The following is a 26833-nucleotide window of genomic DNA, read 5'->3' as shown; positions in this document are numbered from 1 at the left end:
GCCTATTAAGAGCTAATACTGACAATATAGATTAGACTGAACTAATCAAAGGCCTCAAACGCTGGACTATAGGCGTTAGACTTTATTTAGTTGGCGTATCAGCTAGTTCTCTGTGACAGAGAAACAGACCCAGTAAAATCTACGTATTAAGAGACTGAGTGTGTGGTGCCAGCCGGGTGGCACAGCAGTTAAGTGCACACATTCTGCTTTGGCAGCCCAGGATTTGCCAGTTCGGATCCCAGGTGCAGATATGGCACTGCATGGCAAGCCATGCTGTGGCAGGCGTCCCACATATAAAGTAGAGGAAGATGGGCATTGATGTTAGCTCAGGGCCAGCCTTCCTCAGCAAAAAGAGGAGGATTGGCAGCAGTTAGCTCAGGGCTAATCTTCCTCAAAAAAAAAAAAAAAAGAGAGAGACTGAGTATAAGGAATTGGCTTATGTGATTGTGGGGACTAGTTAGGCAAGAGGCCTAAATCCATAGGTCAGGCCATCAGGAAGCGCAGACTGGAAAACTTGCAGACAGGATCGGAAGCTGCACTCAACAGGTGCAGTGTCTTCCTCGGGGAAGCCTCCGTTCTGCTCTTAAAGCCTTTCAGCCGATTGAATTGGGCCCACTCCAATTATCTAGGATAATCTCCCTTACTTAAAGTCAACTGATTATGGACTCTAATCACATCTACAAGATACTTTCACAGCAACACTAGATTAGCGTTTGATTGAATAACTGGGGACTATAGCCTAGCCAAGTTGACACATAAACCTGACCATTACAGTTGAGGTCATTGCAAGTATTTTGAACACTTTGATTCTGTTGGCAAAAACATTCTGATTCCTCTTCAGTGAGTTTATAATCTGGTGAAGTGACACAATCTAAACAATTGGGAAGAAAGACTAAAATGCCAGTAGTTGATAGCAGTGATGAAGGGAGGCGTGGAGAACGGTTAGGAGGTACGGGGAGTGCAGCTGTGCACGTATTAGGGTATGATGCTTGCAGTTGGGGTGCAGGCAGGCTTCGCAGAGGAGGTTATTGCTGAAGTGAAATCTTAAAAGGTAAGTAGGCTAGCCCAGTAGGAAAAAAGGAAAAGACACGCAGAGAGCGGCGTCTGTCAGTTGAGGAGAGAGGCAGCACAGCTTGGAAGAGCGGCAAGTCTTCAACAGGGCCAGACTCTAGAGGGCCTGACGGGAGCGAGAGTTGAGCTGCAGCACGTGTTATCCTCCATTGCCGCATGAGGAAGCCGCTTCAGACAAGCTAATGCTGTAGTCAAACTGACAAGCAAGTAGAATGGCAGCACTGGAATTAAATTTAGGTCTGACTCCAAAGTTTATGTCAATTCTACATGACAGTGTCCCCAGATTATACAGGTCGTTTCTAACTGTTACAGGCAAGTATGCAGCGAATATTCTGTTTTCTTTAAATGTAATTTGCCGCAGCTGCTCTGACTTGAACTCTGCATTTCACTTCCATAGTCTCTTTTCCTTTGCTTCTGCCAGGTCAGATGTCTTTTGCTTTAGAACAAAATATCTTTGTTTTGCCATACGCTTTCCCTTGTTCTCTTATTAACTCGTGAAATCCCCAAATATTAATCCCTTAAACCAATCCCATGATTCAGTCTCCACCTGTATGGTTTAAACTCCTTGAAGGCCCGTACCTAGTACTGACCATAGCATAGAGTATGCGACTTATTAAATGTTTCCTGGTTGCAGGAGTAATCAATGCACATGGCATGGTTCATTATTGTCAGGTGTTTTTGGGGGAGCCGAAGAGAGGCGGGGAGTCAATTCATGATGAAGTAGAAAATGTCTGCCACTCTCGTTATTTGCAAATCCTTTCAATTTTTACTTCAGCTGAACCAAATTCTTTATGATTTAGCTTCCAACAAGTAGATGTCATTTGTAATGTCTATTACTTTATATATCAAGGGATTAGGTAATTATACCGTATTGTACTGACGCTAGAAAATTCCTTGAGTATTTTTTTAGGTACTCCTTTAAACTTCTTTTCTTATTATTTTACTGTTCTCAAAATGATGTGAAACCAGTCTCACCTGTTACAAGGAATACACACCTCAGCCACCTTCAGTTTCAGAGACTCCACCTGTCCACACCCATTTGGTATTTGCTCCTTCCCCTTCCGTCCCCTTGCTTTGGGACCTCCATTGCTAGCTCATTCATTTCCAGCTATTCACTGAAGGGTTTCTGTAGTGACTTCTGGGACTAATGCAGAAAAGTAGAAGAGGAAAGAATAAAAATAAAGTTAATAATAGCAGCCATTATTTATTAAACAGTAGTAATATTTTGGGCATTTTGTTAACTTCTTTACATAATCTCATTTAAGCATTACCAATGTTGATAAATACATATGGAATCATTCTCATTTTATAGATGGGGTGAAATTAAGCCTCAGAAAAGTTTTGTACTTTGCTCATGGTCATGTAGTGAGCAAGTGACAGAGCCAGGATCTGAATTCTTACCTATGTAGCTCCAAACTCTTAAACACAATGCTGTGTTTCACCTTCTTTTTACAACTATGCCCTAGTTTCTCTTTGCTTCTTACTTCTTTCCTGGTGACATTTTATTCCAGTAGGGAGGAATTATAAAGAGGAAAAAAGTTTTGTGCTTTTCCTCTCTAAATTCCCCTACTCTGGAAGGTAATTCTTAATTCTCAGCTTATTTAGCTTTGGCTAGCAAAGCCAGGGGAAAATAGAGAAAACAAGGAACAGGGGCCGGAGAGCACCACATTGCCCCTCCATTCCTGGTTTTGTTCTCCTGTACTATTCTTAGCATCATACCTTTCCATAATCATTATGTATGTGATTCATATCAGTATATATGTGATACTGTTCTTAGCATCACTGCTTTCCCAGTCATTGGAACTTCTGTCCCTGACGCTTGCATCATTACTCCTGGCCCAGAGCACCCATGGGCCTGTGTAGCCCATGGAGGCCATCACTGGTGACTTACATTGAGGAACTCCTTTCTTGCTTGGCAGGTGGTTGGGAAGAGGAGATATGACTGAATGAATCTACTGTGGTTGGTCAGTGGAGAGAGAAGCGTGGGCAGCATGTCAAGTTGGAGTTTGAATAGATGGAAGCATTGTCCCAAGTGAAAATAAGGCACATAGTTTCTTGTGGATTAAATGGGTTTTTGTAAGCTAGTCAGAGAATTCAATCAGCATTTATAAAATTGTTACTAAGGAGAAAGATGTTCAGAGTTCCGAACAAGTTACTTGCAAACAAACTTGGAACATAAGCACTTTTAAACTGAGAATTGCTTAATTGCAGCAATTCCAGGCTATCTAGCCTTTTCTTCTGGAATATGCTGCTTTAATGGCAGATTTCTTAAAATGCAGTTCTTAGATTAATCATCTAGTTGTAGAACCACTGGGAAAAAAGTAATATAGTTTCTTCACTTTATAAAATCTCTTAAAAGCCTATCAATTAGCATGAATTTGGAAGTGTTTCAACGTTTTGTTTGATTTTCAGAAACCAAGCCGTCTCCTGCAATATAGTTTTGTAGCTATTGGTGTTTTAGTAGCATTTTTCCTGCTGATTCAAGCATATCCCTGGACTTATTACATCTATTGTTTATTGCCAGTGCCAATATGGTATGCGGTTCTAAGAGAGTAAGTAACACATCTTGCTGTCTTGTTTTTTCACTTCACTGATAATTAAATCTGTATTTAAAATGCATTAGATTTCTGTAGCATAAGTCATCAAAGATATTTATAATACCCTCAAATCTCCAGGCCCTCTCACTTCATTTATAATAGTGTAAATGTTGCATATAAACATCCTTTTTGTTTTACCATTCCCTTTTGACTTCATCTTTATTGCCCTGAAGTAGCATTGACTTTGTTCCCTTCTTTGGGTACCTTTTATAAGAAAAATCTGGAATAAAAATAAAATAATTAATATCGTTTGTACCATACCAGGAGTAGCTTAGATTTTGAACTTGTCTCACCATCTCAGATTCCAGTGTATCTTTGTGTTTCATGAAGAAATTTGCATAGTTTCTTTCCAAACATTTTTGCCCCTCCTTTCCTATCCATCATGTAAACCTAGATAAATGAAGCTTTGTAATGAAACCCAATCTAGTAATGCGTGCATACAAAGAGGAGTGGATATTACTCACGTGTGCTGAGTGCTTCTGCACAAGTGGATTTCAAAGGGATTCTTAGAAAACATCAGAGGTGGGGATCTCAGGCAAGTTTCAAGCACTTTGAAGTAAAACCACTAAAACGTTGTGCTGGTTCCTGGTCACAGGCAGCGAGGGTCACGTTGCAGATCTTGTTGATTTCTATATTTGCACCAATAATCTAGAATTTAAACTTAGTCTTGGATATCCAAGGATCCTCTGAGAAAACCAGACCCCTAAAACAGCCCAGGGAGTGAGAACCCAGAATAAAAGGGTATTTTCAGCGTTGGCTAGCATGTGTGTCATTTTTTATACAATTTACATTTTTTATACATTTTTTATACATTTTATACTTTATACATTTTTTATACATTTTATAAAAAAATACAACGTGTATTTTTTTCTAATTTTTGCTAACTCCAGCTTTGACCATCTCTTCCATTCTTTAAAAACGTTAAGTTTTAAAAATATTAAAATGTTAAAAATGTAGAAAATAAAATTAATATTGAAATATTTATTAGCATCTTAAGATATAAAGCAAAAAGACACTGACAAAAGAACATGCTGTTACTTCTCCATTTGAAAGGAATAGGGTTGCTAGATATACATATTTAAATCATATATTTTTTTCTAATGTCATTTAATCTGCTTTTAAAATTTTAGAATGAAAAGTTTTATCCTTATAGAAAATTCAGTTTTCTACAGAACCCCTCCTGAATTAAATGTACTAATTATGAAGATGACATGTATGTTTAAATTTTAAGGGAAAATGTGATTTTGAAAGTATGTTGCGGGCCGGCCCCATGGCCGAGTGGTTAACTTCTCGTGCTCTGCTTGGGCGGCCCAGGGTTTTGCTGGTTCAGATCCCGGGTGCGGACATGGCACTGCTCATCAGGCCATGCTGAGGCAGCATCCCACATAGCACAGCCAGAGGCACTCACAACCAGAATATACACCTATGTGCTGGGGAGCATTGGGGAGAAGAAAAAAAAAGAAGATTGGCAAAACTTGTTAGCTCAGGTGCCAATCATAAAAAAAAGGTATGTTGTATTCTTTCTTCTTGATAGATTATATAGAAAATAAAACACAGAAATTCACTTTCCTCTAGAAAAAAATCTTTTAAATGATTTAACAAAATCCTCTCTTGTTTCTCTATGCTTATTCACTGTTGAGAACAAAAGAAACATCCTCGTTTTGACTGATGTTAGCTTTTCTTTCCTACATGACACCTTAATAGTTTTGATAATATTATGTAGCCATTGTTTTCAATCAGAAAACAGTCATAAACCAAATCATACTGACTTTCCTAATTAACTATTTAATAATGCACTACAAATGCTAGTTTTTTTTTCTAGAAATGAAATGTAAAATGTACTCAAGTATGTCACGCATTTTTAATGGTTATGTATTCACATTTAATTACAATTAGTGTATAATTTAGTGACATCTTAAATTGGGTTTGGAAAAGGTTATTTAACTCAGTGAAAAAGTGCAATAAAGATTTTCTCTACCTAGGGCCGGCCCCGTGGCCAAGTGGTTAAGTTCACATGCTCCGCTTCAGGGGCCCAGGGTTTTACCAGTTCAGATCCTAGGCACAGACATGGCACTGCTCATCAGGCTATACTGAGGTGGCCTCCCACATAGCACAACCAGAAACACTCACAACTAGAATATACAACTATGAACTGGGGGGCTTTGGGGAGAAGAAAAAAAAAAGAGTGGTAACAGATGTTAGCTCAGGTGCCAATCTTTAAAAAAAAAAAGATTTACTCTACCTAGATTAGGAAAGTCTACCTTTATTTCATTAAGATAGATGAGATTTCAGTATAAGATTAACCTTGGTGAATTTAAAAAATTTTTTCAGTTTTATTCGTTTGAGTTCATTGTATTTTATTTCTGGTATTATATCTGTAATTGCATGTACCCATGTTTAAACTAAGATCAAACAAGACATTTCTTGTCATTGATGTTTATAAAAACCAAGCAAATTTTTGTGGTTATAGCAAATTAATTCAGAAATTGCAGTTTTTCCTAAAATACTTCTAGATTTAAAAAAAATAATTTAGGTAATCAAAGCCATTGAAATAAATCTTTTCAAGATTATCTCAGTTTTTGAATAATGAAAATTCCCTGATTTCTAGCTCTGTGGAATGTTTTTATTTTTTATTATTTATGACCCAATATGTGATTCAATATGGAGTGTAAATAATCTTTTTATGAATAATCTCGTTAAACAGATTTCAAGTTATTCAAGACCTTGTTGCATCACTCTTGAGCTGCCCTCCGAGTCATTTTGTTGGATACCTGTTAGTCTCTACCCTGGGAATTGAAGTATTAGTAAGTCATTAACCACATTACAACATTTTCAGATTGCTTTCATATATATGTAACTCCTTTTAAATGACCTGATTTTTCATTTCTTCTTTGGAATGCATTTCTAGGTTCTCAGTTTTTTCTACCGCTATATGCTTACAGCTGGACTTATTGCGTTTGCGGGTTGGCCATTTATCACTCAGTTGTGGACTCGAGCAAAGGTATAAGTACTCATTTTGACACTAGACAGGTTAGGAGCTACTTTGTTTTGATATGTGTTTGACTCAGGGAATTGTTCATTTTTAGAGAAAAGGGCACAGTGAGTCCTTGCGTAAAGAGCCTGGTCCTTTTGACAGGAGGACTAAGGCTGCCTTTAAAGTTTCAGTGATTCAAATAGACTCGCGTGTCAAAATGAGCTGGTCGTGTGGTGATTGAAATACTCTGGAAGCGGAGCTGGTAGGTCTTCCTCTGAAGCATTTCCTGAATTCCTTTAGCCTCCGATGTCTAAATGGTGGAGCAGCTGAGGAGCTGCCCAGAGCAGCGCAGTGGCAGAGGGGGCCACGCTCTGAGCTTGAGTGAGAGGAGTCACCTCTCTCCTGGCCCTGAGCCACCTTGTGTTTTTTCTGGAGAAGTATATATTCATGATAGATTATTTTAAAATATAATTATTCCTGATTTCCTTCCTTTAGGTAGGGAATTACAATGTGCTTCTACAGTGAATACTCTCATGTTTCCGCTTTAATACTTTGATGGAGGTAGCGGCAGATGGAAATATCTTCTTTCAACCCTATGAGAACTTATACAGTTCTCCAATTAAAAGTATTTTCACTTATTTCCCTCCTTGGCTCAATCATTTGATTATGGTTGCAGGCCAACTTTCTTACAGATGTAATCGATATATGGTATAACATAAATTGAATGAATGCTTTGAAATATCAGGCCCAGGTTTAAATCCTGGTTGTTTCATTTACTAGTCATAGACCTGATGCTACTTATGTTTTAACATCTCTGAGCTCAGTTTCCTCATCTGAAATATTGTGAATAATAAAAGCTACCACTTGAGGTTATTGTGACAATAAAAGATAACACTCATATTATACCTAACATGGTACCTACTCTATGACAGATCCTTCACAAATAGTAACTGTATTACTGTTTGAAGGAAATAGGTGTAAGCCTTTGCATTTTCCATGTAGTCTGTGAAACAGTGAAGACAGTTTTCTTAACCATATTTGTCTAAAGGTAACTTTTTCTTTATTTTAGAGGACCTCACTGAATTGGATTTTCTTCTCTTTGCTCCTGGCAGTGTTCCCTCTGATGCCTGTTGTAGGACGAAAGCCAGATATCTCTCTAGTGTATGAACAATATTTTAACTTATTTTCTTTTCAATACAATTGTTTTTCTCAATTAACACTGTGACATATGAACCTAATCTTGGTTATGAGTTTAAAATTACGTGAACAAACTGGAAGTTAAAATGCTAATATCAAACCATTAGTCATAATTTTGGCCCAGGCTCTGAGAGTCATTACAGCTCTCTGGAGATGCTTCTGGGCCTTCACAAAAAATGAAATTGTACCAAACAGTGATAACTTAAAATGCAAAGAATAAAAGGTCTAGAAGGTTTTGTATTTTCTCTATATTGGGGAATTAGTAAAAGGTTTCATATGAAAAAATGTTTCTGTTGCCAAAACAAAAAGGTCAAAAAACCATTGATATAATGCTATGTTTGCCTTGGAGCATGTCCACAGTTTAAAAGTCTTATAAAAATGAAATTTTCTCCTATTCTAATCTGAATTTAAAGATGTCCATGGGGAGAAACTCTGTCTTGACAATTTTCCCATGTTTAATCATTTAAATTGTTAGAAAAGTCTATATACCTTACCTGAATTCTCCATGCTGCTGTTTTATTTACTTCTCCTCAATATATCCTAAATAAATGTGTAAAATAGTTGGTTACCTTTACTTTTAACTTTGCTTTTAAATTATTATCAAGTAATCTACTGGCTCTGTGTATGTGTGTGTGTGCATGCATGGGCTTGCCAAGTTAAATGATCGTTATTTCATTTACCATTTTCTCTCTTATTTTTAAATCATGTAATCACATTACTTTCTTTTGAACTCTGTATAAGAGCATTTTTTTTAGCATTTTAACCTAATCTTTAATCAATGAGGGTAAATCTATTTTAGCTGAAGGAAGATTAACTAAATGTTTTTTAAAGTATGTGCTAATTTGTGAGGCTCTACACACTTATCTCATTTCTGTAAGAATACTAATATGGACTAGATAACGAATTATTCCAGGAAGTCAGTTTATTATCACAGCCCCAAATAATTGTATTGAATTCTAAGACCATACTACCTAATCCATACTTTATTAGTGTTACTAAGTAAAAACATTTTGCAGCTATCATACACTACAAATAGTATGTGAGAGGATGAATTCAAATATTTTCATTTATTTCTTGCTTCGTGTTGCTCTGTGAGCTCTTCTCTTGTCTCTGGAAAGCGCCTTTCCATCCTTTAATCAGCGTCTGCCTGTCTGTCCTGCTCTAACAGTATTGACGTGGTTGAGCAGAATTTATCATGTGTTAAAAGGAAAAGAAATTGTGTAAATGGTCTTCGTAGAAATTTGCCACTTGCATATTGTAGTAAAGATGAATTCAGGAAGCAAACTTGTTAAAACGTGAGAAATTTAATTTGTATTTTTAAAAATTATGTTGTTTCCTTCTATACTTCTTAAATTCCTCAGTGATTTGTTTGTGTGGATTTCCTAGTAGCTATATTTGGAACTTCTTTATTTTTACTCCTCGTTCATGGAGAAATTTCTGCTCTCCATTTGATCTATCACCTCACCTCCCTTCTTTAGAAAATTGCAGTGCAAGATATGTGAAAACATGGATAAAATTAAAAGAAAAAGCAAAAATATATATAACATAGTGGTAATATCCTTGTTACTCTAGTTCTCTGAAGTAAAAACATATCTGTCAGTGAATTAAAATACAAAATTATTTTTAAAAAAGCAAAAGCAAACAAAGAATCTTGATCATACGTGGCTATTTTTCATAAGTTTTAATGATAGTCCATGTTGAATGCGTAACTACTTTTTTCCCTTATGATTCGCAAAGAGGATATTAGAAAAATAAATAAAAAACAAACACGCATTTTCCTGGGAATTCCTGCTTTGCGGTCTTCTTAGCCCTGCCCTTTGCTCTTTCTCATTTCTCTTAAACCAACTCCTTTTTGTTCTGTTATGTTGCTGGTTCCGGATTCTGTCCTCAATTTCAGTCATCCTATGTTATTCAGATTTTTAGGAGATGAGAGTCAGAGTTCAGCATTAGTATACCGTTTCCTTGATGTCAGTTTCCTTCGACTTCAGAAACCATACTATAGCTGGTGTTCTTGAAATAGTAGAATTTGTTGTTTCATTACTGTACAAAGTGCCTCCCTTGCATGTTTCCTTGTGACTGCTGTCTTATGTCTTACTCTTCCTTTAGCCAGGAATAGCTGAGGAAAGCACCAAGGTCAATGATAAAAAGGAGCAATTTGTTGTGCTAGGAGTAGTATGGATTATAAATACAGATCCTTTTTGTATGAGTTAAATGCTTATAGTCAGAAAAATGTGTGTTTTAGATACTGATGATATGTTTGTTTAGCTATCTTTTATATTGTTTTCTGTAAATTTTTCCAGTCAGGCTAAGAGTAATGGTAAATGGTATACATAAAAGTTTTAAAAATCAAATTATAGAAATAAGATAAAGATACTTAAAAAATAGTGACAAGTTACAAATAACTGCATCTCTATGGTATTTTTATTCTAAGATTTTCATTCTTATACCTGTGTATCCATTTTTCTAGTTCGTCTTGATTAAACCAAATGAGAAGGTCTACATTAGAGTAAAATGTCTCATATTTCATACGATATGTGTTCAGTAAATATCTTAAGGAAATTTGAAATTGTGAATTGTGTTTTAAAACAGAATGACTGCCGGCTTGCTGGTTCTTCTCCTATCCCTGTTTGTTGTAGCGTCTCTCACAAAAAGAAAAGATAGTTTTGTAAATGAAGAGCTACCATTGCATCTATTACAGGTCAGTTACAGATTTTTGACACTATGGTATACTAATGATACACCAAAATGTATCTTATGGTTGTATTTCATTATGTTGTTACTGTGATGCTATCATATTTACTGTACTCAGTACCTGCCAGCTGAGAAGAAAGTTTTCTGTTTAAGGTATTACGTGGAAATATATTTTCTAAAAGGTATGAAATAACAAAAAGGTCTAAAGGGGGCAGCCCAAAGATGCCCAGAGAGCAGAGGTTAAGGAGACTTAAGAGGCATCTGTATTGACCAAAAAGCTGAGCTGAAAAGGGCCTCCTTTAGACTTGAGATTCTATGTTGTTTTCATTTGGGTCAGGAAAAAGGTAAGCTTCTTTAAAGTGAAAGCAGCCTTTGAGTATATTTATGTGAAGAATAGCCAGTGTAAGACTAAAGACAAGTCCTAGGAGAAAATAAACGTTACCTTGGTTAGTGGCTTTGGTGTGTTGAAGAGAACTTTGAACTTGACATTTCAAAATTGAGACAGTTCCTGGTTATGCTGCATACTAGATGTGTGATTTTTAGTAATTTAACTTCAGTTTGTTTTTAATGGGTAAAGTGGAGATAATAACTAGTAGGGTTGTGAGCGATAGAGATTATATAATGTCATTCTGTAAAATTATAGCTTTTTTGTAGGTAAGAATGGAAACTACTTTTTTCTTTTAAACAATAAAAAATTTTAAAAACCTATCTAGACCACTAATTAAAAACAAAATAACTTATATGAGTCTTCTCAAAATATTTCCTCAGAACAAAGCTGGAATAATAATAGAAAGTATTTCCAAGAATAGTCTGAAATAAAATATATAACACTTAATAGATGTTAATTCATCCTTAGAGGACAGAGAACATATAAAAAGAGAAGAAATATTTTGTCAAAGCTCCTATCAAACCATTGGAACATGTCTTTCATTTTAAATGGTACACTGCCTGGCTTTACGCTAAAGCTCATGGTAGCACTGACAGAATTCACCTATAATAGTGAGTACTTTGACAGAAGTGAGTGTTTCTGAATCTCACTCTATAGGAGCAAAGAATGTCATGTTAAAATTCCTATGGGCTTTGTTAGAAATACCCCTAAGTATAGGTAAATCTGTTAAGAAATTCCTTTTTACATTAACTTTATTAATTTGCATTTATTCCTCTACTGTGTAGCATATTTTTCATTGATTCCAAGACAAATATCTTTTCACATTTTAACGTCTCTGAAATGAGATTGTCTTCCAGTTGAAAGGATCCTGGAATTGTGTTGTAGCTTTATTGACAAGGTTTTTTCCTTCTTAATTCACTGAAAATATGAGGGAATTAAATATATCTCTAGGATTTGGTGATGAGGTTGCTAATCTGATCTCTAAGAGAGTTTACTTTGTTCACAGCTATATCTTAGCTCACTTCTTAAAATGGCAGTTAATCCACCAGTTCAGGGGTCAGCAAACATTCTTCTAAAGAACCAGATTGTAAACATTTTAGGCTATGGGTCATATGGAGTCTGTTGTAAAATTTTCAACTCTACAATTGTAGTGCAAAGGGAGCTGTAGACAACACATAAATGAATGGGCATGACAATGTTCAATAATACAGTATTTCTAAAAGCAGGCTGCCAGCCTACAAGCCGTAGCTTACCAACTCTACGCTAGTTTATATATATTCCCTGAAGAATATTGTAGTCCTTGTATTCCCAGTACCAGGTGAATACTCAGGCTGCAAATATGTGTTGAATGAATAATGCGGGTGAGGGCCAGAAGACACTAAACCATATACATTTCGCCCTCTGCGTTTCCATGATTTAAGAAACCTTCAAAGTTCATAATGAATATTTCTGTTCACTATGTGATAGTGTGTGCCAAAACAGTGTGATAATGTTTGCCACAATACTCCTGAAAGTGTAAAATGCCTCATTTCATGCTTGTAGAGGAGGACCTTTGCTTGCTACAAGAGTTGTAACTCTTGGTTACAGAGAAGGTGAGCTGTCCAATTTCAATAGCGTTTTGGCCAGATTCCGGTTGTTCAAGCACTTTTCTAAGTATTCTTTCTACTATATAAATTAGTCTCTCAACACCTTCTCTTTTATTTATGTGTTTTGTATTTTTTTTCAGATGCTGAGCATGGTGCTTTCCATGTACGTTGTGTATAGCACCGATAATAGTCTACTCAAGAAACAAGGACTTCCTCTTATTAACCAGATCATTAGCTGGATAATATTAGGTAAGAGGTCAATCAAACCAAATGAGATAACTTTATATTAAGTCATATCTTAAAATTACCCATTTATATCTGTATTATTGTTATTCAAAGAAATAATTTTGTTGCAGGAAAATAATAATAACCAGCTTTTGCTTCTATCTTTTGCTGGAATTTGACAAAGAAAATTAGAACTTTTGTGAGCATTCGTGTGTTAATAAAAATTAATATAGAATATTTATGACCTGATAATAAGGGTGTATTTTTATTCTCATCTGATAAAAATCTAAGTGATTCCAGAGGAAAAGAGGGTTTTGTGATGAGATTCTTCTGCTGAAATTTTGTGTCAGTTCGTAAATTCTCAGTTTTTACACAGGGACTTGGAAACGGTTAAGTTTTATCTTTATTTCTCTTGCTGAAAATAACATTGATCAGTCACCTCCCAACACATTACACATTTTATAAGGCAGGTGCACGTTCCAGAACGTATTTCTCTGCAGGACTCTTACTTAACAGAGCTGGAGTATGCGTGTGAAGCAGACACGTGATGTAAGGAGAGGACGGGAGCTAGCTTTAAGTCCGGGATTTTCGTTTAAAAAAAATGACACTTTGTAATGCCTGTGGGTGATGTGATGTGCACTGTAACTTTTATCTTTTTTAAAATAATTTTGTTGTTCATCATTAAAAAAGAAAAAGATTTTGGATAGAACTTTGTCTTAAAAAGTGGATTAAAAGATGAGTGTTTTTCCTTGGATTCCTCTTAAAATCCAAGCAGAGGCTTAAAAATACGACAGGAAGCAGACATGTATCTCCTAAAATTTTGATTTGCTCCTGTTCCAAACCCCTTGGTCGGCGTTTAAGTGGCAGTTATTCTTGGACAGTAACTGCTGTCATCATATATATAACTTCATTTTCACCACGTAAGCTTCATTTCATTATAGGCACTCTGCAGGCCTTCCCTTTTATATTATCTCGATCAATAAAGTTCCTGTTTGCATTCATTCTGCATGAACAATATCAATGACTGTTCCTTCACTTTAAAAATTGTGTGCAGGGCTGGCCCGGTGGCGCAGCGGTTAAGTTCACACGGTCCGCTTCTCAGTGGCCCGGGGTTTGCCGGTTCAGATCCCGGGTGCGGACATGGCACCACTGGGCAAGCCATACTGTGGCAGGCGTCTCACATATAAAGTGGAGGAAGATGGGCACGGATGTTAGCTCAGGGCCAGGCTTCCTCAGCAAAAAGAGGAGGATTGGCAGTAGATGTTAGCTCAGGGCTAATCTTCCTCAAAAAAAAAATTGTGTTCAGTTTGTACTATGTTCTGGCATGTTCTGTCCCCTGAGAATAATAAAGATAGACTCAGTCCCTGCTCTCCTAGAGCTCACATTCTGCAGAGACAGGTGGGCTGGTATTCTAGTGAGGTAACTGTGTAACGATGTCTCATATGACATGTTAGTTTTCAAATCCACAGAAAAACCAAAAGTTATGAATGAGAACTACAATATTATAGGAAGTCTTGGGCCAGCCCCAGTGGCCTAGTGGTTCGGCACATTCCACGTCGGCGGCCCGGGTTTGGTTCCCGGGTGTGGACCTGCACCATTCATCTGTTGGTGTCCATGCTGTGGCGGTGGCCTAGGTACAAAATAGAGGAGGATTGACAACAGATGCTAGGTCAGGGCAAATTTTCCTCAGCAAAAAAAGAGGAAGATTGGCAGAGATTTTAGGTCAGGGTGAATCTTCCTCAGCAAAAAAAATAAATAGTAAAAAAGGAAAGTTTTTCTCTTATACCACATAACTTTGCAACTGTGCAAACATGTACAACACACACCAGCAGATAAATAATATATGGCAAATAATAAATAGGAGATCAGGTATACATAAGTAGCAGCCCAGCTTTTACTTACCACGTAACCTCATTTCTTTGTAGTGTAGCCTGGCCCAACTCTTTAGTATTCTTACCCACCTAGTGATAAACCACAAGGAGGAAGAGAAGCAAAGAAAACAGAATTTTTGCATCTATCATTGTATCTCATTTTTAGACATCTAAAACTTCTAAAAAGGTAAAAAAAACATTTACCAGAATTAAAGAAAGCCATCCTCCACTTTGTATGCTTGTTCCTTATCTGTGTTTCTGAGTGTATGTAAGGGTAAAAGTTTTTAAACACTATATTCAATATTTTTGTGTATTCTACCATTCATATATTAATTTTTCAGTTGACCTAGTAACGTTCTTTATGGCATTTTCCCATTCTTTGTCTTTTATGACGTTGACTTTTTAAGAATATAGCCAATCCCAACTCCCCTGCTGCAGACTGTTACTCAGTTTACATTTGTCTGATGTTTCCCTGTAATTAAACTGAGGTTATACACTACTGGCCAGAATACTGCGTAAGTGATGTTGTATCCTTCTTAGAGTCTCATTTGGAGCCACGTGATCCTATCTGTCCCTTGTTGGTGATGTTAATTTCCATCACCCTGTCAAGGTATTGCCCAGTTTTTTCACTGTATATTTGCTGTTTTTCCCCTTCCCTTGCAACTAATAAGCTGTCTGTGGGGAGACAGACAGATCCTCAAAGACCATCAAATATCTTTCTTATCAAAATTTCTCCCTAGATTTAGCATCCATTCATAAGTCTTTCCTGATCCAGTCTTTGTCATGATGGCTGCAGAAGGATGATTTTCTGGCTCCAGCACTCCCATTGCATTTACCAGAAGGCTCTCAGCATTCTACTGTGAGAATCCTTCCTTCTTTCCTATTCATCCATCCTTCATTTAGTCACTTCTCTGTTTATTGTTGTTGTAGACTTGTGAGCTCCTATGTTTTCAAAGGTTTATACTTATTACTGTTGATACTTTGGTGCTCAAATTGTCCCAGACTTGGCCAGAGAGAGCCCCTTCAAGGTAGCTTGTAAATAGGCCCCCATAATTTTTTTGAGTACTTTCTTACTTTCTGGCATTAAGGTGTTTACCTTACAAGGCTTACCTTATATCCACCATGCCCCAACTCTGAAATCAGTTCTTTCTCTGAGGGGCAATAGCTCTTTTTATTGGGTTAATGGCATTAGAGACCAAGATCTGAGTGCTAGTTGTATTCATCATTACCTAGTTATCTTTGCTTCTTTGCCGTTCAGTGGACAACTAGGAGATACATGCATGTGTATAATATATATATATGTATACCTACTATTACATATAAATATGTACACACACATACATTTTTCACATGTATATATAGTGTGCACATAAACATGCAGATATACGTACCTATACATATTTTAGAGACCATAAGTCCACACTGATACCTCTAATTCTACCTATCCACACAGAGTTCTTTCTTGCCTTTCTCTGTTCCATGTTTATATGCCCCTCCTTCCACAGTGATAACCCTGGCTTCCCAAAACATCAACACATTTACTCATTTGTTCAATCCTGTAATACATTTAAAATAATTTAAGAACTGTTTCACCCATATCATTACAATAAACAAACCTACTATTATTCAGGATTTGTTTGCAATTCTCACTTTGCCCACCGCATTCCACCCTGCCCAAGACCAAGGTTTTTGGTTAAATACTATGCCATAGTTGGATGGGCTCGCTTGCCTGCCTTCCTTCCTCTCTTCCTTCTTCCCTCCCTCCCTCCCTTCCTCCATTTTGTTCATTGTGATTTTGGTATTTATTTGTAATATAACTAGGTTTGTTTGTTTCAGTTTGCTTTCTGTTTTTAGGTGCTTTTTCTTTCCCTTTCTTTTTGATTTAGTTTTTTGTATATGTAGAATATTCACATGCTTTCAAACATAGAACCTATACAAAAACATATGCTCAAAAAAGTGCTGCCTGTATTACCACCCACCATTCTCCCCTGCCCCTAGTCCCTCATGGGTAACCTTTGTTGCTTTCCGGTTATGTGTTTCTCTTTGCAATGGTAAACAGATGTAGGTTTGTGTTCTTATTTTTTCTTCTTCCTTACACAAAAGGTAGCATATATCTTCTTTTTTACTTCGCATCTTTCACTTAATAATATCTCCTAGTAATCACTCCATATCAATTCATAGAGCTCTTTATTTTTACAGCTATTTAGTTTTCCATTGTGTGTATATTCCATTGTTTATTTAACCAATCTTCTATGCTTTCATGTTCAGGTAAGTAATGATTTTTTAAAAAATGGCAAATCATCTTGCAATGAATAACACTGAGCATATGCATATTCATATTGTTAGAGGCGTATTTTCAGGATAAATTCCTAGAAGTTGGATTACTGATTCAAAGGGGCAATGCATATGTAGTACTTTTAGATATTGCTAAATTCCCCTCCAGAGGTGGTGTACTATTTTTCATTCCTGCCAGCAAGATATGAGTGCCTATTTCTCCATAGCCTCACCAATGTCTTTTGAATTTATGCTAATCAATAAATTTATACCAATGCCAATCAATTATTTTCAAGCTTTCGAATTTATGCCAATTTTATGTTTGAGAAATGGCATCTTTGTTTTTAATTTGAATTTTTCTTATTGTGAGTGAAGTCAAACATCTTTTCATGTGCTGAAGGGCCATTTTTATATCTCTTTTTGGGAATTATCCATTCATCTCTTTTCCCTAGTTTTCTATAGAATTTTTGGTCCTTTGCTTCCATTTTTAAAAGTTCTTTATAAATTAGGGATATTAGTCCTTTACCTGTGAGATATATATATGTCAAAATTTTTTCCCCAGTTTGTCATTTATCTTTTGACTATGCTTATGATGTCTTTTGCCATGCAAAAGATTTTTATTTTTGTGTAATCAGTCTTCCTCTTTTAATGCATCTGCATTTTTAGTCACAGAAAGCTTTTCCTGATAACTAGGTTATAGAGGAATTCACTCATGTTTTCTTGTAGTACTTGTATGCTTTTGTCTTTCATATTTCAATCCTTGATCCATTTAGAGTGTGTTCTTCTGTATCATTTAAGGAAGTGGTCTAGTTTTATTTTTTTCCAAATGGCTACCCAGTTGTTCCAATATATATTTTTTAAAGATTTTTATTTTTTCTTTTTCTCCCCAAAGTCCCCCAGAACATAGTTGTATATTTTTAGTTGTGGGTCCTTCTAGTTGTGGCATGTGGGACGCTGCCCCAGCATGGCTTGATGAGTGGTGCCAGGTCCACGCCCAGGATCTGAACTGGAGAAACCCCGGGCCACTGAAGTGGAGAGCACGAACTTGACCACTTGACCACGGGGCCAGCCCCTGTTCCAATATTTTTATTAATAAAGACTTCATTTGTCCCAGTAAACACTGGGATAACGCTTTTATCATACACTAGATACACTGGTCTGTTTCTAGACTTTCTGGTCTATTCCATTAATATGTCTATTCATGTGCCAATAGCAGACTATTTTAGTTATAGAGACCTTGTAGTGTATTTTAATAAAATATGAACTTTAGAATCACCTTCCAACTCAAAAAAAGGCCACTGGAATTTTTATTGAGATCAAATTAAATGTATAAATTAACTTAGGGGAAACATATTTTTACTGTAGATAATATTGAAACATTCTGAGAATGAGACGTCTTTCCATTTGTTCCAGTCTACTTTTGTGCCTCCATTCTTTATGTAGTTTTCTTCCTTTAGGCTTTGAATATTTCTTAAGTGTATTCCTAAGTATTTTATCTTTTTTTGTTGCTGTTGTAAATAGGCTTTTCTCATTCACTGTATCTTCTAATTATTATTTGAGTATAAGTTGCTATTGATTTTTACATGTTAATTTTATGTCCTACTTCTTTACTGAATTCTTTCATTTCTTAAGTTAGGTTTATCATTGATTTTCTAGGATTTTCCAAGTATGTTATCATGCCATTTACAAATATAGATACATGTTTCCTCCTTTCCTGTTCTTATTCCTCTAATTGTTTTCTTTAGTTTACTTACATTGGCTGGTACCTCCAGAACAATGTTAAATAATGGAGATAGTGACCCTCCTTGGTTTTTCCTGACCTTAGTGGGAATGCCTCTGGAGTTCTCTCATTAAGAGAGATACTGGCTTTAGGGTTGAGATATAGATATTTATTGTGTTAAAGAAAGTACATGCATTCCTGTTTTATTTAGGGTTTTAATTAGGAGTGGATGTTGAATTCTCCAAAGACTTCTTCAAGATCTGTGGAGATAATAATTAGATTTCTTTCCTTAGACCCATTAATATGGTAAATAATGTTAATAGATTTTCCGGGATTGAACAATCCTTGCATTCCTGATATAAACCCCTAAGACATATTTGATTATAATGTATTATTTTCTTAACATAGTGTTGGAGTCCATTTGCTAATATTTTTGTCAGTATTCATAAATGATAATGGTCTTTAATTTTCCTTTTTGTTCTATATTTATCAGGTTTAGGTATCAGTAGTATACTTACTTCATCAAAAAAATTGTTTCCCTTTGATTTACTGTACCCTGAAATAACTTATGTAGCACTGGAACTCTCTGTTCTGTAAAGTCTTGGAAAAATTCTCCTGTGAAACTATCCAAACCTAGTCCTTTTTTTGTTAGGTAGTTCCTTGATAACTTTCTGTGTTTCTTCTATGAAGTTGGTCTATTTAAGCTTTTTATCTCTACTGGGGTTCGTTTGGAAAGCTATATTTGCCTAAGGAATTATCTATTTCTTCTAGGTTTTCAAATGTATTTGCATAGAGGGATGCAAAGTAATCTCTTATGATTTAAAAAAATTCCTTCTGTATCATTAGACATTTTCTTCATCATTTATTTTGCGTACTTTCACTTTCCCCCTTTTCTTTAATTAACTCAGCTAGTGGTTTGACCTTTTTCTTTATTTTATAACTTTTTTTATAACTTTATAACTTTTTGTTTTGTATTTAATTTCTAGTTTCATTGCATTGTGTCTGAGAGTATTGTTTGTACTATTTCTACTTTAGGGAAGCTGCTGATATTTTTTGTGCACTAGTGTATAATCAATTTTTGCGAACATTCCATATGCACATCAGAAGAAGATATAGTCTCTATTATGAGACTGTGGTGTTCAATATATATCCAGAATCTCTACTTTGTTGGTTATGTTGTTATATATCCTTATTCTTTTGTCAGTTTATCCTGTCTTATTAGAATGATGTATAAAGTTTTCTGTTACATATAGCATGTATGCATTAAGCATTCTGAAACATAGAGTGTGTTTCTATGTATTTCTGTTTGTCTCTCTTATAAATTTTGTGTTATATAGGTGACTGATGGTTAATAATGAGCAAAATTTTTAACTATTGCATCATCATTGTGGAATGTGGCTGTTAGCATCATAAGGTGTCCTTCTTAGTCTTGTTTATTGCTTTTTGACCTGAAGTGTACTTTATTGAGTATCAGGATTACAACCTTGGATTTCTCACTGTTTCCATTTGTCTGGTTCATTCCTTTATTTTTTAGCCTTTTGAATCACTGTGTTTTAAGCTCTTTTTTATTTAGCATACAGTTGTCTCTTTTATTCAGCATACAGTTGGGTTGTGCTATATATGCCAACTTGAAATTTTTTTCTTTCAGTTAAAAAGGTGAGTTAAGCTTATTCATGTTACCAATATGACTCTTAAGTGTGGTCTCAATTCTGTCATATTTTCTTATGTTGTAGTTATATGCATATCATGCTATATTTCCTGTGCTTCTTGCTGTATTTGGAGTGTCCTACATCATTTTATTTATTGTCCTTATTGATTTTATCAGTGTTTTGGGAGGGTGAGATGCAGAGTCAGTCTATTGTTTTTCTCTAAATGCATAAGTGTTCCTCTAGGCATGTATTTTATTATTTTTATTTTTTTTAAAGAATATTTTATTTATTTTTTTAATTATTGAGATATAATTGACACATAACATCGTGTAAGTTTAAGGTGTACAGCATGTTGATTTGGTATATTTATATGTTGCAATATGATTACCACCATTGTGTTAGCTGACACTTCTATCACATCACCTAATTATCATTTTTTTTGTGGTGAGAACAATTAAGATCTAGTCCCTTAGTAACTTTGAAGTTTATAATAAGGTATTGTGGACTATAATCTCTATGCTGTGCATTAGCTCTCCAGTCCTTATTTATCTACTAGTTGTAAGTTTGTACCCTTAAACGACGTCTCTCAATCCCCCCTCCAGCTCCTGGTAACCACCATTCTACTCTCTATTTTTATAAGTTTGGCCATTTTAGATTCCACATATAAGTGATATCATAAATATTTCTGCCTTTCTGCCTGGCTGATCTAAGCATGATGTCCTCAAGGTCTATCTATGTTGTTGCAAAGGGCAGGATTTCCTTCTTTCTCATGGCTGAATGATATTCCATTGGGTAGGTGTATGTGAGTATATATATGTTTGTATATATATATATATATATATATATATATATATATATATAGCTTCTTTATCCATTTATTTATTGACCAACACTTAGGTTGTTTCCATATCTTGGCTACTGTGAATAGAGCTGCCATAAACATGAGAGTGCAGATATGTCTTTAGTATCTTATTTTTCATTTCCTTTGGATATATTCCCAGAAATGGGATTGCTGGATCATATGGTAGTTCTATTTTTAATTTTCTTTTTAGGTTATGCTTTTTTTCCCCTTTCAGTGAGGAAAATTGGCCCTGAGTTAACATCTGTTGCCAATCTTCCTCTTTTTTTGTTTTCTCCCCAAAGCCCCGGTACATAGTTGTATATCTTAGTTGTAAGTCTCTCTAGTGGTTCTGTGTGGGATGCCGCCACAGTGTGACTTGATGAGTGATATGTAGGTCCACACCCAGGATCAGAACCAGTGAACCCTGGGCAGATGAAGCAGAATGTGCAAACTTAACCACTAGGCAGCCAGGCGAGCCCTGTATTTTTAATTTTTTCAGGAGCCTCCATACTGTTTTTCGTAGTGGCTGAACCAATTTGCATTCCCATCAGCAGTGTACAGAGTTACCTTTTCTCCACTTTCTTGCCACTACTTATTATCTGTTTTCTTGATGATAGACATTCTAACAGGTGTGAAGTGATATCTCATTGTGGTCTTCATTTGCATTTCCCTGATGATGAGTGATGTTGAGCATCTTTTTATGTACCTGTTGGCCATTTGGATGTTTTCTGTGGAAAAATGTCTGTTTAATTCCTCTGCCCATTTTTTAATTGGATTTTTTTTGTTGTTTTTGTTATTGATTTGTATGAGTTCCTTATATATTGTGGATATTAACCCCTTATCTGATACATTGTTTCCAAATATTTTCTTCCATTCCATAGGTTGCCTTTTCATTTTGCTGATTATTTCTTTTACTGTTTAAAAGCTTTTTTGTTTGATGTAGTCCCACTTGTTTATTTTTGCCTTTGTTGCTTGTGCTTTTAGTGTCATATCAAAAAAATCAATGCCAAGACCAGTGTTAAGAAGCTTTGTCTTCGTATTTTCTTCTAGTTTTACGGTATCAAGTCCTATGTTTAAGTCTTTAAACAATTTTGAGTTAATTTTTGTGAATGGTGTAAGAAAAGAGTCTGATTTCATTTTTCTGCATATGGTTATCCAGTTTTCCCAGCACCATTTGTTGAAGAGACTATCCTTTTCCCATTGAGTGTTCTTGGCTCCTTTGCAAATATTAGTTGACCATGTATATGGAGGTTTATTTCTGGGCTCTCTATTCTGTTCCATTGGTCTACGTGTCTTTTTTTTATGTCAGTACCATACTGTTTTAGTTGCTATAGCTGTGTAGTATAGTTTGAAATCAGGAAGGAAACATTCCTCCAGTTTTGATCTTCTTTCTCAAGATTGCTTTGGCTATTCGGGGTCTTTGTGGTTCCATACAAATTTTAAGATTGTTTTTTCTATTTTCGTGAAAAATACCATTGGAATTTTGATATGGATTGCATTGAATCTACAGATGGCTTTGGGTAGTATGGACATTTTTTTTTTCCACTTCACCAAATTTTGTTACCAGCTCAAGATGTTACATTTGTTTAGTTTATTTTATTGAGGTCATAATAGTTTATAACATTGTGAAATTTCAGTTGTACATTATTATTTGTCAGTCACTATATAAGTGTGCCCCTTCACCTCTTGTGCCCACCCTCCAGCCCCCTTCCCCCTGTTAACCATTAAACTGTTCTCTTTGTGTGTTTGTTCATCTTCCACATATGAGTGAAATCATATGGTGTTTGTCTTTCTCTGTCTGGTTTATTTCACTTAACATAATACCCTCAAGGTCCGTCCATTTTGTTGTGAATGAGATGATTTAGTATCCCACTCTATATATGTACCACATCTTTATCCAATTATCAGTTGATAGGCACTTGGGTTGCTTCCATGTCTTGGCTATTGTGAATAGTGCTGCAATGAATATAGGGGTGCATAAACCTCTTTGTATTGTTGATTTCAAGTTCTTTGGATAAATACCCAGTAGTGGGATAGCTGGGTCATATGGTATTTCTATTTTTAATTTTTTGAGAAATCTCCATACTGTTTTCCATAGTGGCTGCACCAGTTTGCGTTCCCGCCAGCAGTGTATGAGGCTTCCTTTTTCTCCACAACCACTCCAACATTGTTATTTTTTGTCTTGGTGATTACAGCCATTCTAATGAGTGTAAGGTGATATCTAAGTGTAGTTTTGATTTGGATTTCCCTGATGGTTAGTGATGTTGAATATCTTTTCCTATGCCTAGTATGGACATTTTAGCAGTATTAATTCTTCTGATCCATGAACATTGGATAGCTTTCCATCTGTTTTGTGTCTTCTTCAGTTTCTTTCATCAAAGTCTTGTAGTTTTCATTGTACAGATCTTTCGCCTCTTTGTTTAAAGTTATTTCTAAATATTTTATTGTTTTTGATGCTATTTTGAATGAGAGTTTTCTTAATTTCTTTTTCAAATATTTTGTTGTTAGTGTATAGAAACACCACTGATTATAATTATATCCTGTAACTTTTGTTTTGTTGTCAATTTGTCAATTAGTACCAACAGTTTTTTGGTTGAATCTTTAGGACTTTCTATATAATAAGATCATGTCATCTGCAAATAATGACAATTTTATGTCTTTCTTTCCAATTTGGATGCCTTTTAATTCTTTGTCTTGCCTGCTTGCTCTAGCTAGGACTTCCAGTACTATGTTGAATAAGAGTAGTGAGAGTGGGCATCCTTCTCTTGTTCCTGATGGTAGAGGCAAAGCTTTCAATTTTTCACTGTTGAGTATGATGTTAGCTATGGGTTTGTTGTATTTAGACTTTATTATGTTGAGGTATGACTTTCTATATCCAATTTGTTGAGGGTTTTTATCATGAAAAGATGTAATTGTCAAATGCTTTTTCTGCATCTACCGAGAGAATCGTATCTTATGATTTTAATCTTTTCATTCTATTAATATGGGATATCACATTTATTGATTTGTGTATGTTGAACCATCCCGGCTGCCCAGGGATAAATCTTACTTGGTTGTAGTATATAGTACTTTTTTTTAAAGTTAATTTTTATTGAGTTTATGATAGTTTACAATCTTGTGAAATTTCAGTTGTACATTATTGTTTGTCAGTCATGTTGTAGGCGCACCCCTTCACCCTTTGTGTCCACCCCCCAACCCCTCTTTCGCCTGGTAGCCACTAATCTGTTCTCTTTGTCCACATGTTTAAATTCCTCATATGAGTGGAGTCATACAGAGATTGTCCTTCTCTATCTGGCTTATTTCACTTAACATAATTCCCTCAAAGTCCATCCATGTTGTTGTGAATGAAAGGATTTTATTCTTTTTTATGGCTGAGTAGTATCCCATTGTGTGTGTGTATACACACACACACACACACACATATCTTCTTAATCCAATCATCAGTTGATGGGCACTTAGGTTGCTTCCATGTCTTAGCTATTGTAAATAATGCTGTGATGAACATAGGGGTACATGGGACTTTTAGAATTGCTGACTTCAAGTTCTTTGGATAAATACCCAGTAGTGGGATGGCTGGGTCATATGGTATTTCTATTTTTAAGTTTTTGAGAAATCTCCATACTGTTTTCCATAGTGGCTGCACCAGTTTGCACTCCCACCAGCAGCATATGAGGGATCCTTTTTCTCTACAACCTCTCCAACACTTGTTACCTTTTGTTTTGGTTATTTTTGCCATTCTAATGAGTGTAAGGTGATATCTTAGTGTAGTTTTGATTTGCATTTCCCTGATGATCAGTGATGATGAACATCTTTTCAAGTGCCTATTGGCCATCCATATATCTTCTTTGGAGAAATGTCTGTTCATGTCTCCTCCCCATTTTTTGATTGAGTTGTTTGATTTTTTCTTGTTGAGTTGTGTGAGTTCTTTATATATTATGGAGATTAACCCTTTGTCAGATATATGACTTGAAACTATTTTTTCCCAATTAGTGGGTTGTTTTTTTGTTTCAATCCTGTTTTCCCTTGACTTGAAGAAGCTCTTTAGTTTGATGAGGTCCCAGTTGTTTATTCTTTCTGTTGTTTCCCTTCTCTGAGAAGACATCATGTCCAAAAAGATCCTTTTAATACTGATGTCAAAGAGTGTACTGCCTACATTTTCTTCTAGAAGCCTTGTGGTTTCAGGTCTTACCTTTAGGGCTTTGATCCATTTGGAGTTTATTTTTGTGAATGGTGAAAAAGAATGGTCAATTTTCATTCTTTTACATGTGGCTTTCCAGTTTTCCCAGCACCATTTGTCGAAAAGACTTTCTTTTCTCCGTTGTATGCCCTCAGCTCCTTTGTTGAAGATTAGCTGTCCAAAGATGTGTGGTTTTATTTCTGGGCTTTCAGTTCTGTTCCATTCATCTGTGTACCTGTGTTTGGAGAAGTACCATGCTGTTTTGATTACTGTAGCTTTGTAGTATGTTTTGAAGTCAGGGATTGTGATGCTTCCAGCTTCGTTCTTTTTTCTCAGGATTGCTTTAGCAATTTGGGGTCTTTTGTTGCCCCATATGAATTTTAGCGTTCTTTGTTCTATTTTTGTGAAGAATCTCATTGAGATTCTGATTGAGATTGCATTGAATCTGTAGATTTTTTTAGGTAGTATGGACATTTTAGCTATGTTTATTCTTGGCAACCCATATACATGGAACGTCTTTCCATCTCTTTATGTCATCATCCATTTCTTTCAGGAAAGCCTTGTAGTTTTCATTGTATAGGTCCTTCACTTCGTTAGTTTTGTGGCAATTGTGAATGGTACTGTGTTCTTGAGTTCTTTTTCTGTTAGTTCGTTATTAGAGTATAGAAATGCTACTGATTTACATAAGTTGATTTTATATCCTACAACTTTGCTGTAGTTGTTGATTATTTCTAAAAGTTTTCCAATGGCTTCTTTGGGGTTTTCTATATATAAGATCATGTCATCTGCAAACAGCGAGAGTTTCACTTCTTCCTTCCCTATTTGGATTCCTTTTATTCCTTTCTCTTGCCTAATTGCTCTGGCCAAAACCTCCAGTATTATGTTGAATAAGAGTGGTGATGGAGGGCATCTTTGTCTCATTCCTGTTTTCAGGGGGATGGTGCTCAGCTTTTGCCCGTTGAGTATGATGTTGGCTGTGGGTTTGTCATATATGGCCTTTATTATGTTGAGGTAATTTCCTTCTATCCCCATTTTGTTCAGAGTTTTTATCATAAATGGCTGTTGGATCTTGTCAAATTCTTTCTCTGCATCTATTGAGATGATCATGTGGTTCTTATTCCTCAGTTTGTTGATGGGGTGTATCGCGTTGATTGATTTGCAGATGTTGAACCATCCCTGTGTGCCTGGTATGAATCCCACTTGATCATGATGTATGACCCTTCCGATGTAGTGCTGAATTTGAGTTCCCAAAATTTTGTTGAGAATTTTTGCATCTATGCTCATCAATGATAGTGGCCTGTAGTTCTCCTTTTTCGTGCTTTGTCACACTTTGGTATCAGCATGATGTTGGCCTCATAGAATGTGTTAGGAAGTGTTCCGTCCTCCCTAATTTTTTGGAATAGCTGGAAAAGTGTAGGTATTAAATCGTCTTTGAAAGTTTGGGAGAATTCCCCAGGAAAGCCATCTGGTCCTGAGGTTTTATTCTTTGGGATGCTTTTGATTGCTGTTTCAATCTCCTTCCTTGTGATTGGTCTGTTCAGACTGTCTGCTTCTTCTTGACGTAGCTTTGGG

The 26833-nt window shown here is 35.8% G+C and overlaps 1 protein-coding gene across 50 annotated transcripts in view; it reads left to right on the top strand.

Annotated features, from left to right (window-relative positions):
- PIGN (phosphatidylinositol glycan anchor biosynthesis class N) overlaps positions 1 to 26833 on the top strand; it is a 187007-nt gene that overhangs the window by 58489 nt on the left and 101685 nt on the right. For all 50 annotated transcript variants that reach the window (XR_011542785.1, XR_011542783.1, XR_011542793.1 and 47 more), the window contains 6 exons: positions 3484 to 3623; positions 6373 to 6472; positions 6577 to 6669; positions 7712 to 7803; positions 10429 to 10537; positions 12645 to 12753. Coding sequence is in view for 38 of the 50 variants with exons in the window: in XM_070630255.1 (XP_070486356.1) it covers positions 3484 to 3623; positions 6373 to 6472; positions 6577 to 6669; positions 7712 to 7803; positions 10429 to 10537; positions 12645 to 12753 (643 nt within the window). In the remaining 12 variants the exon portion in view is untranslated. The remainder of the gene's footprint in view (positions 1 to 3483; positions 3624 to 6372; positions 6473 to 6576; positions 6670 to 7711; positions 7804 to 10428; positions 10538 to 12644; positions 12754 to 26833) is intronic.

This window comes from Equus przewalskii, chromosome 7 (assembly GCF_037783145.1).
Source record: "Equus przewalskii isolate Varuska chromosome 7, EquPr2, whole genome shotgun sequence".
Classification (NCBI taxonomy): domain Eukaryota; kingdom Metazoa; phylum Chordata; class Mammalia; order Perissodactyla; family Equidae; genus Equus; species Equus przewalskii.
The sequence above is the reverse complement of the archived record's forward strand: the minus strand, read 5'-3'. Positions and strand labels throughout refer to the sequence as shown.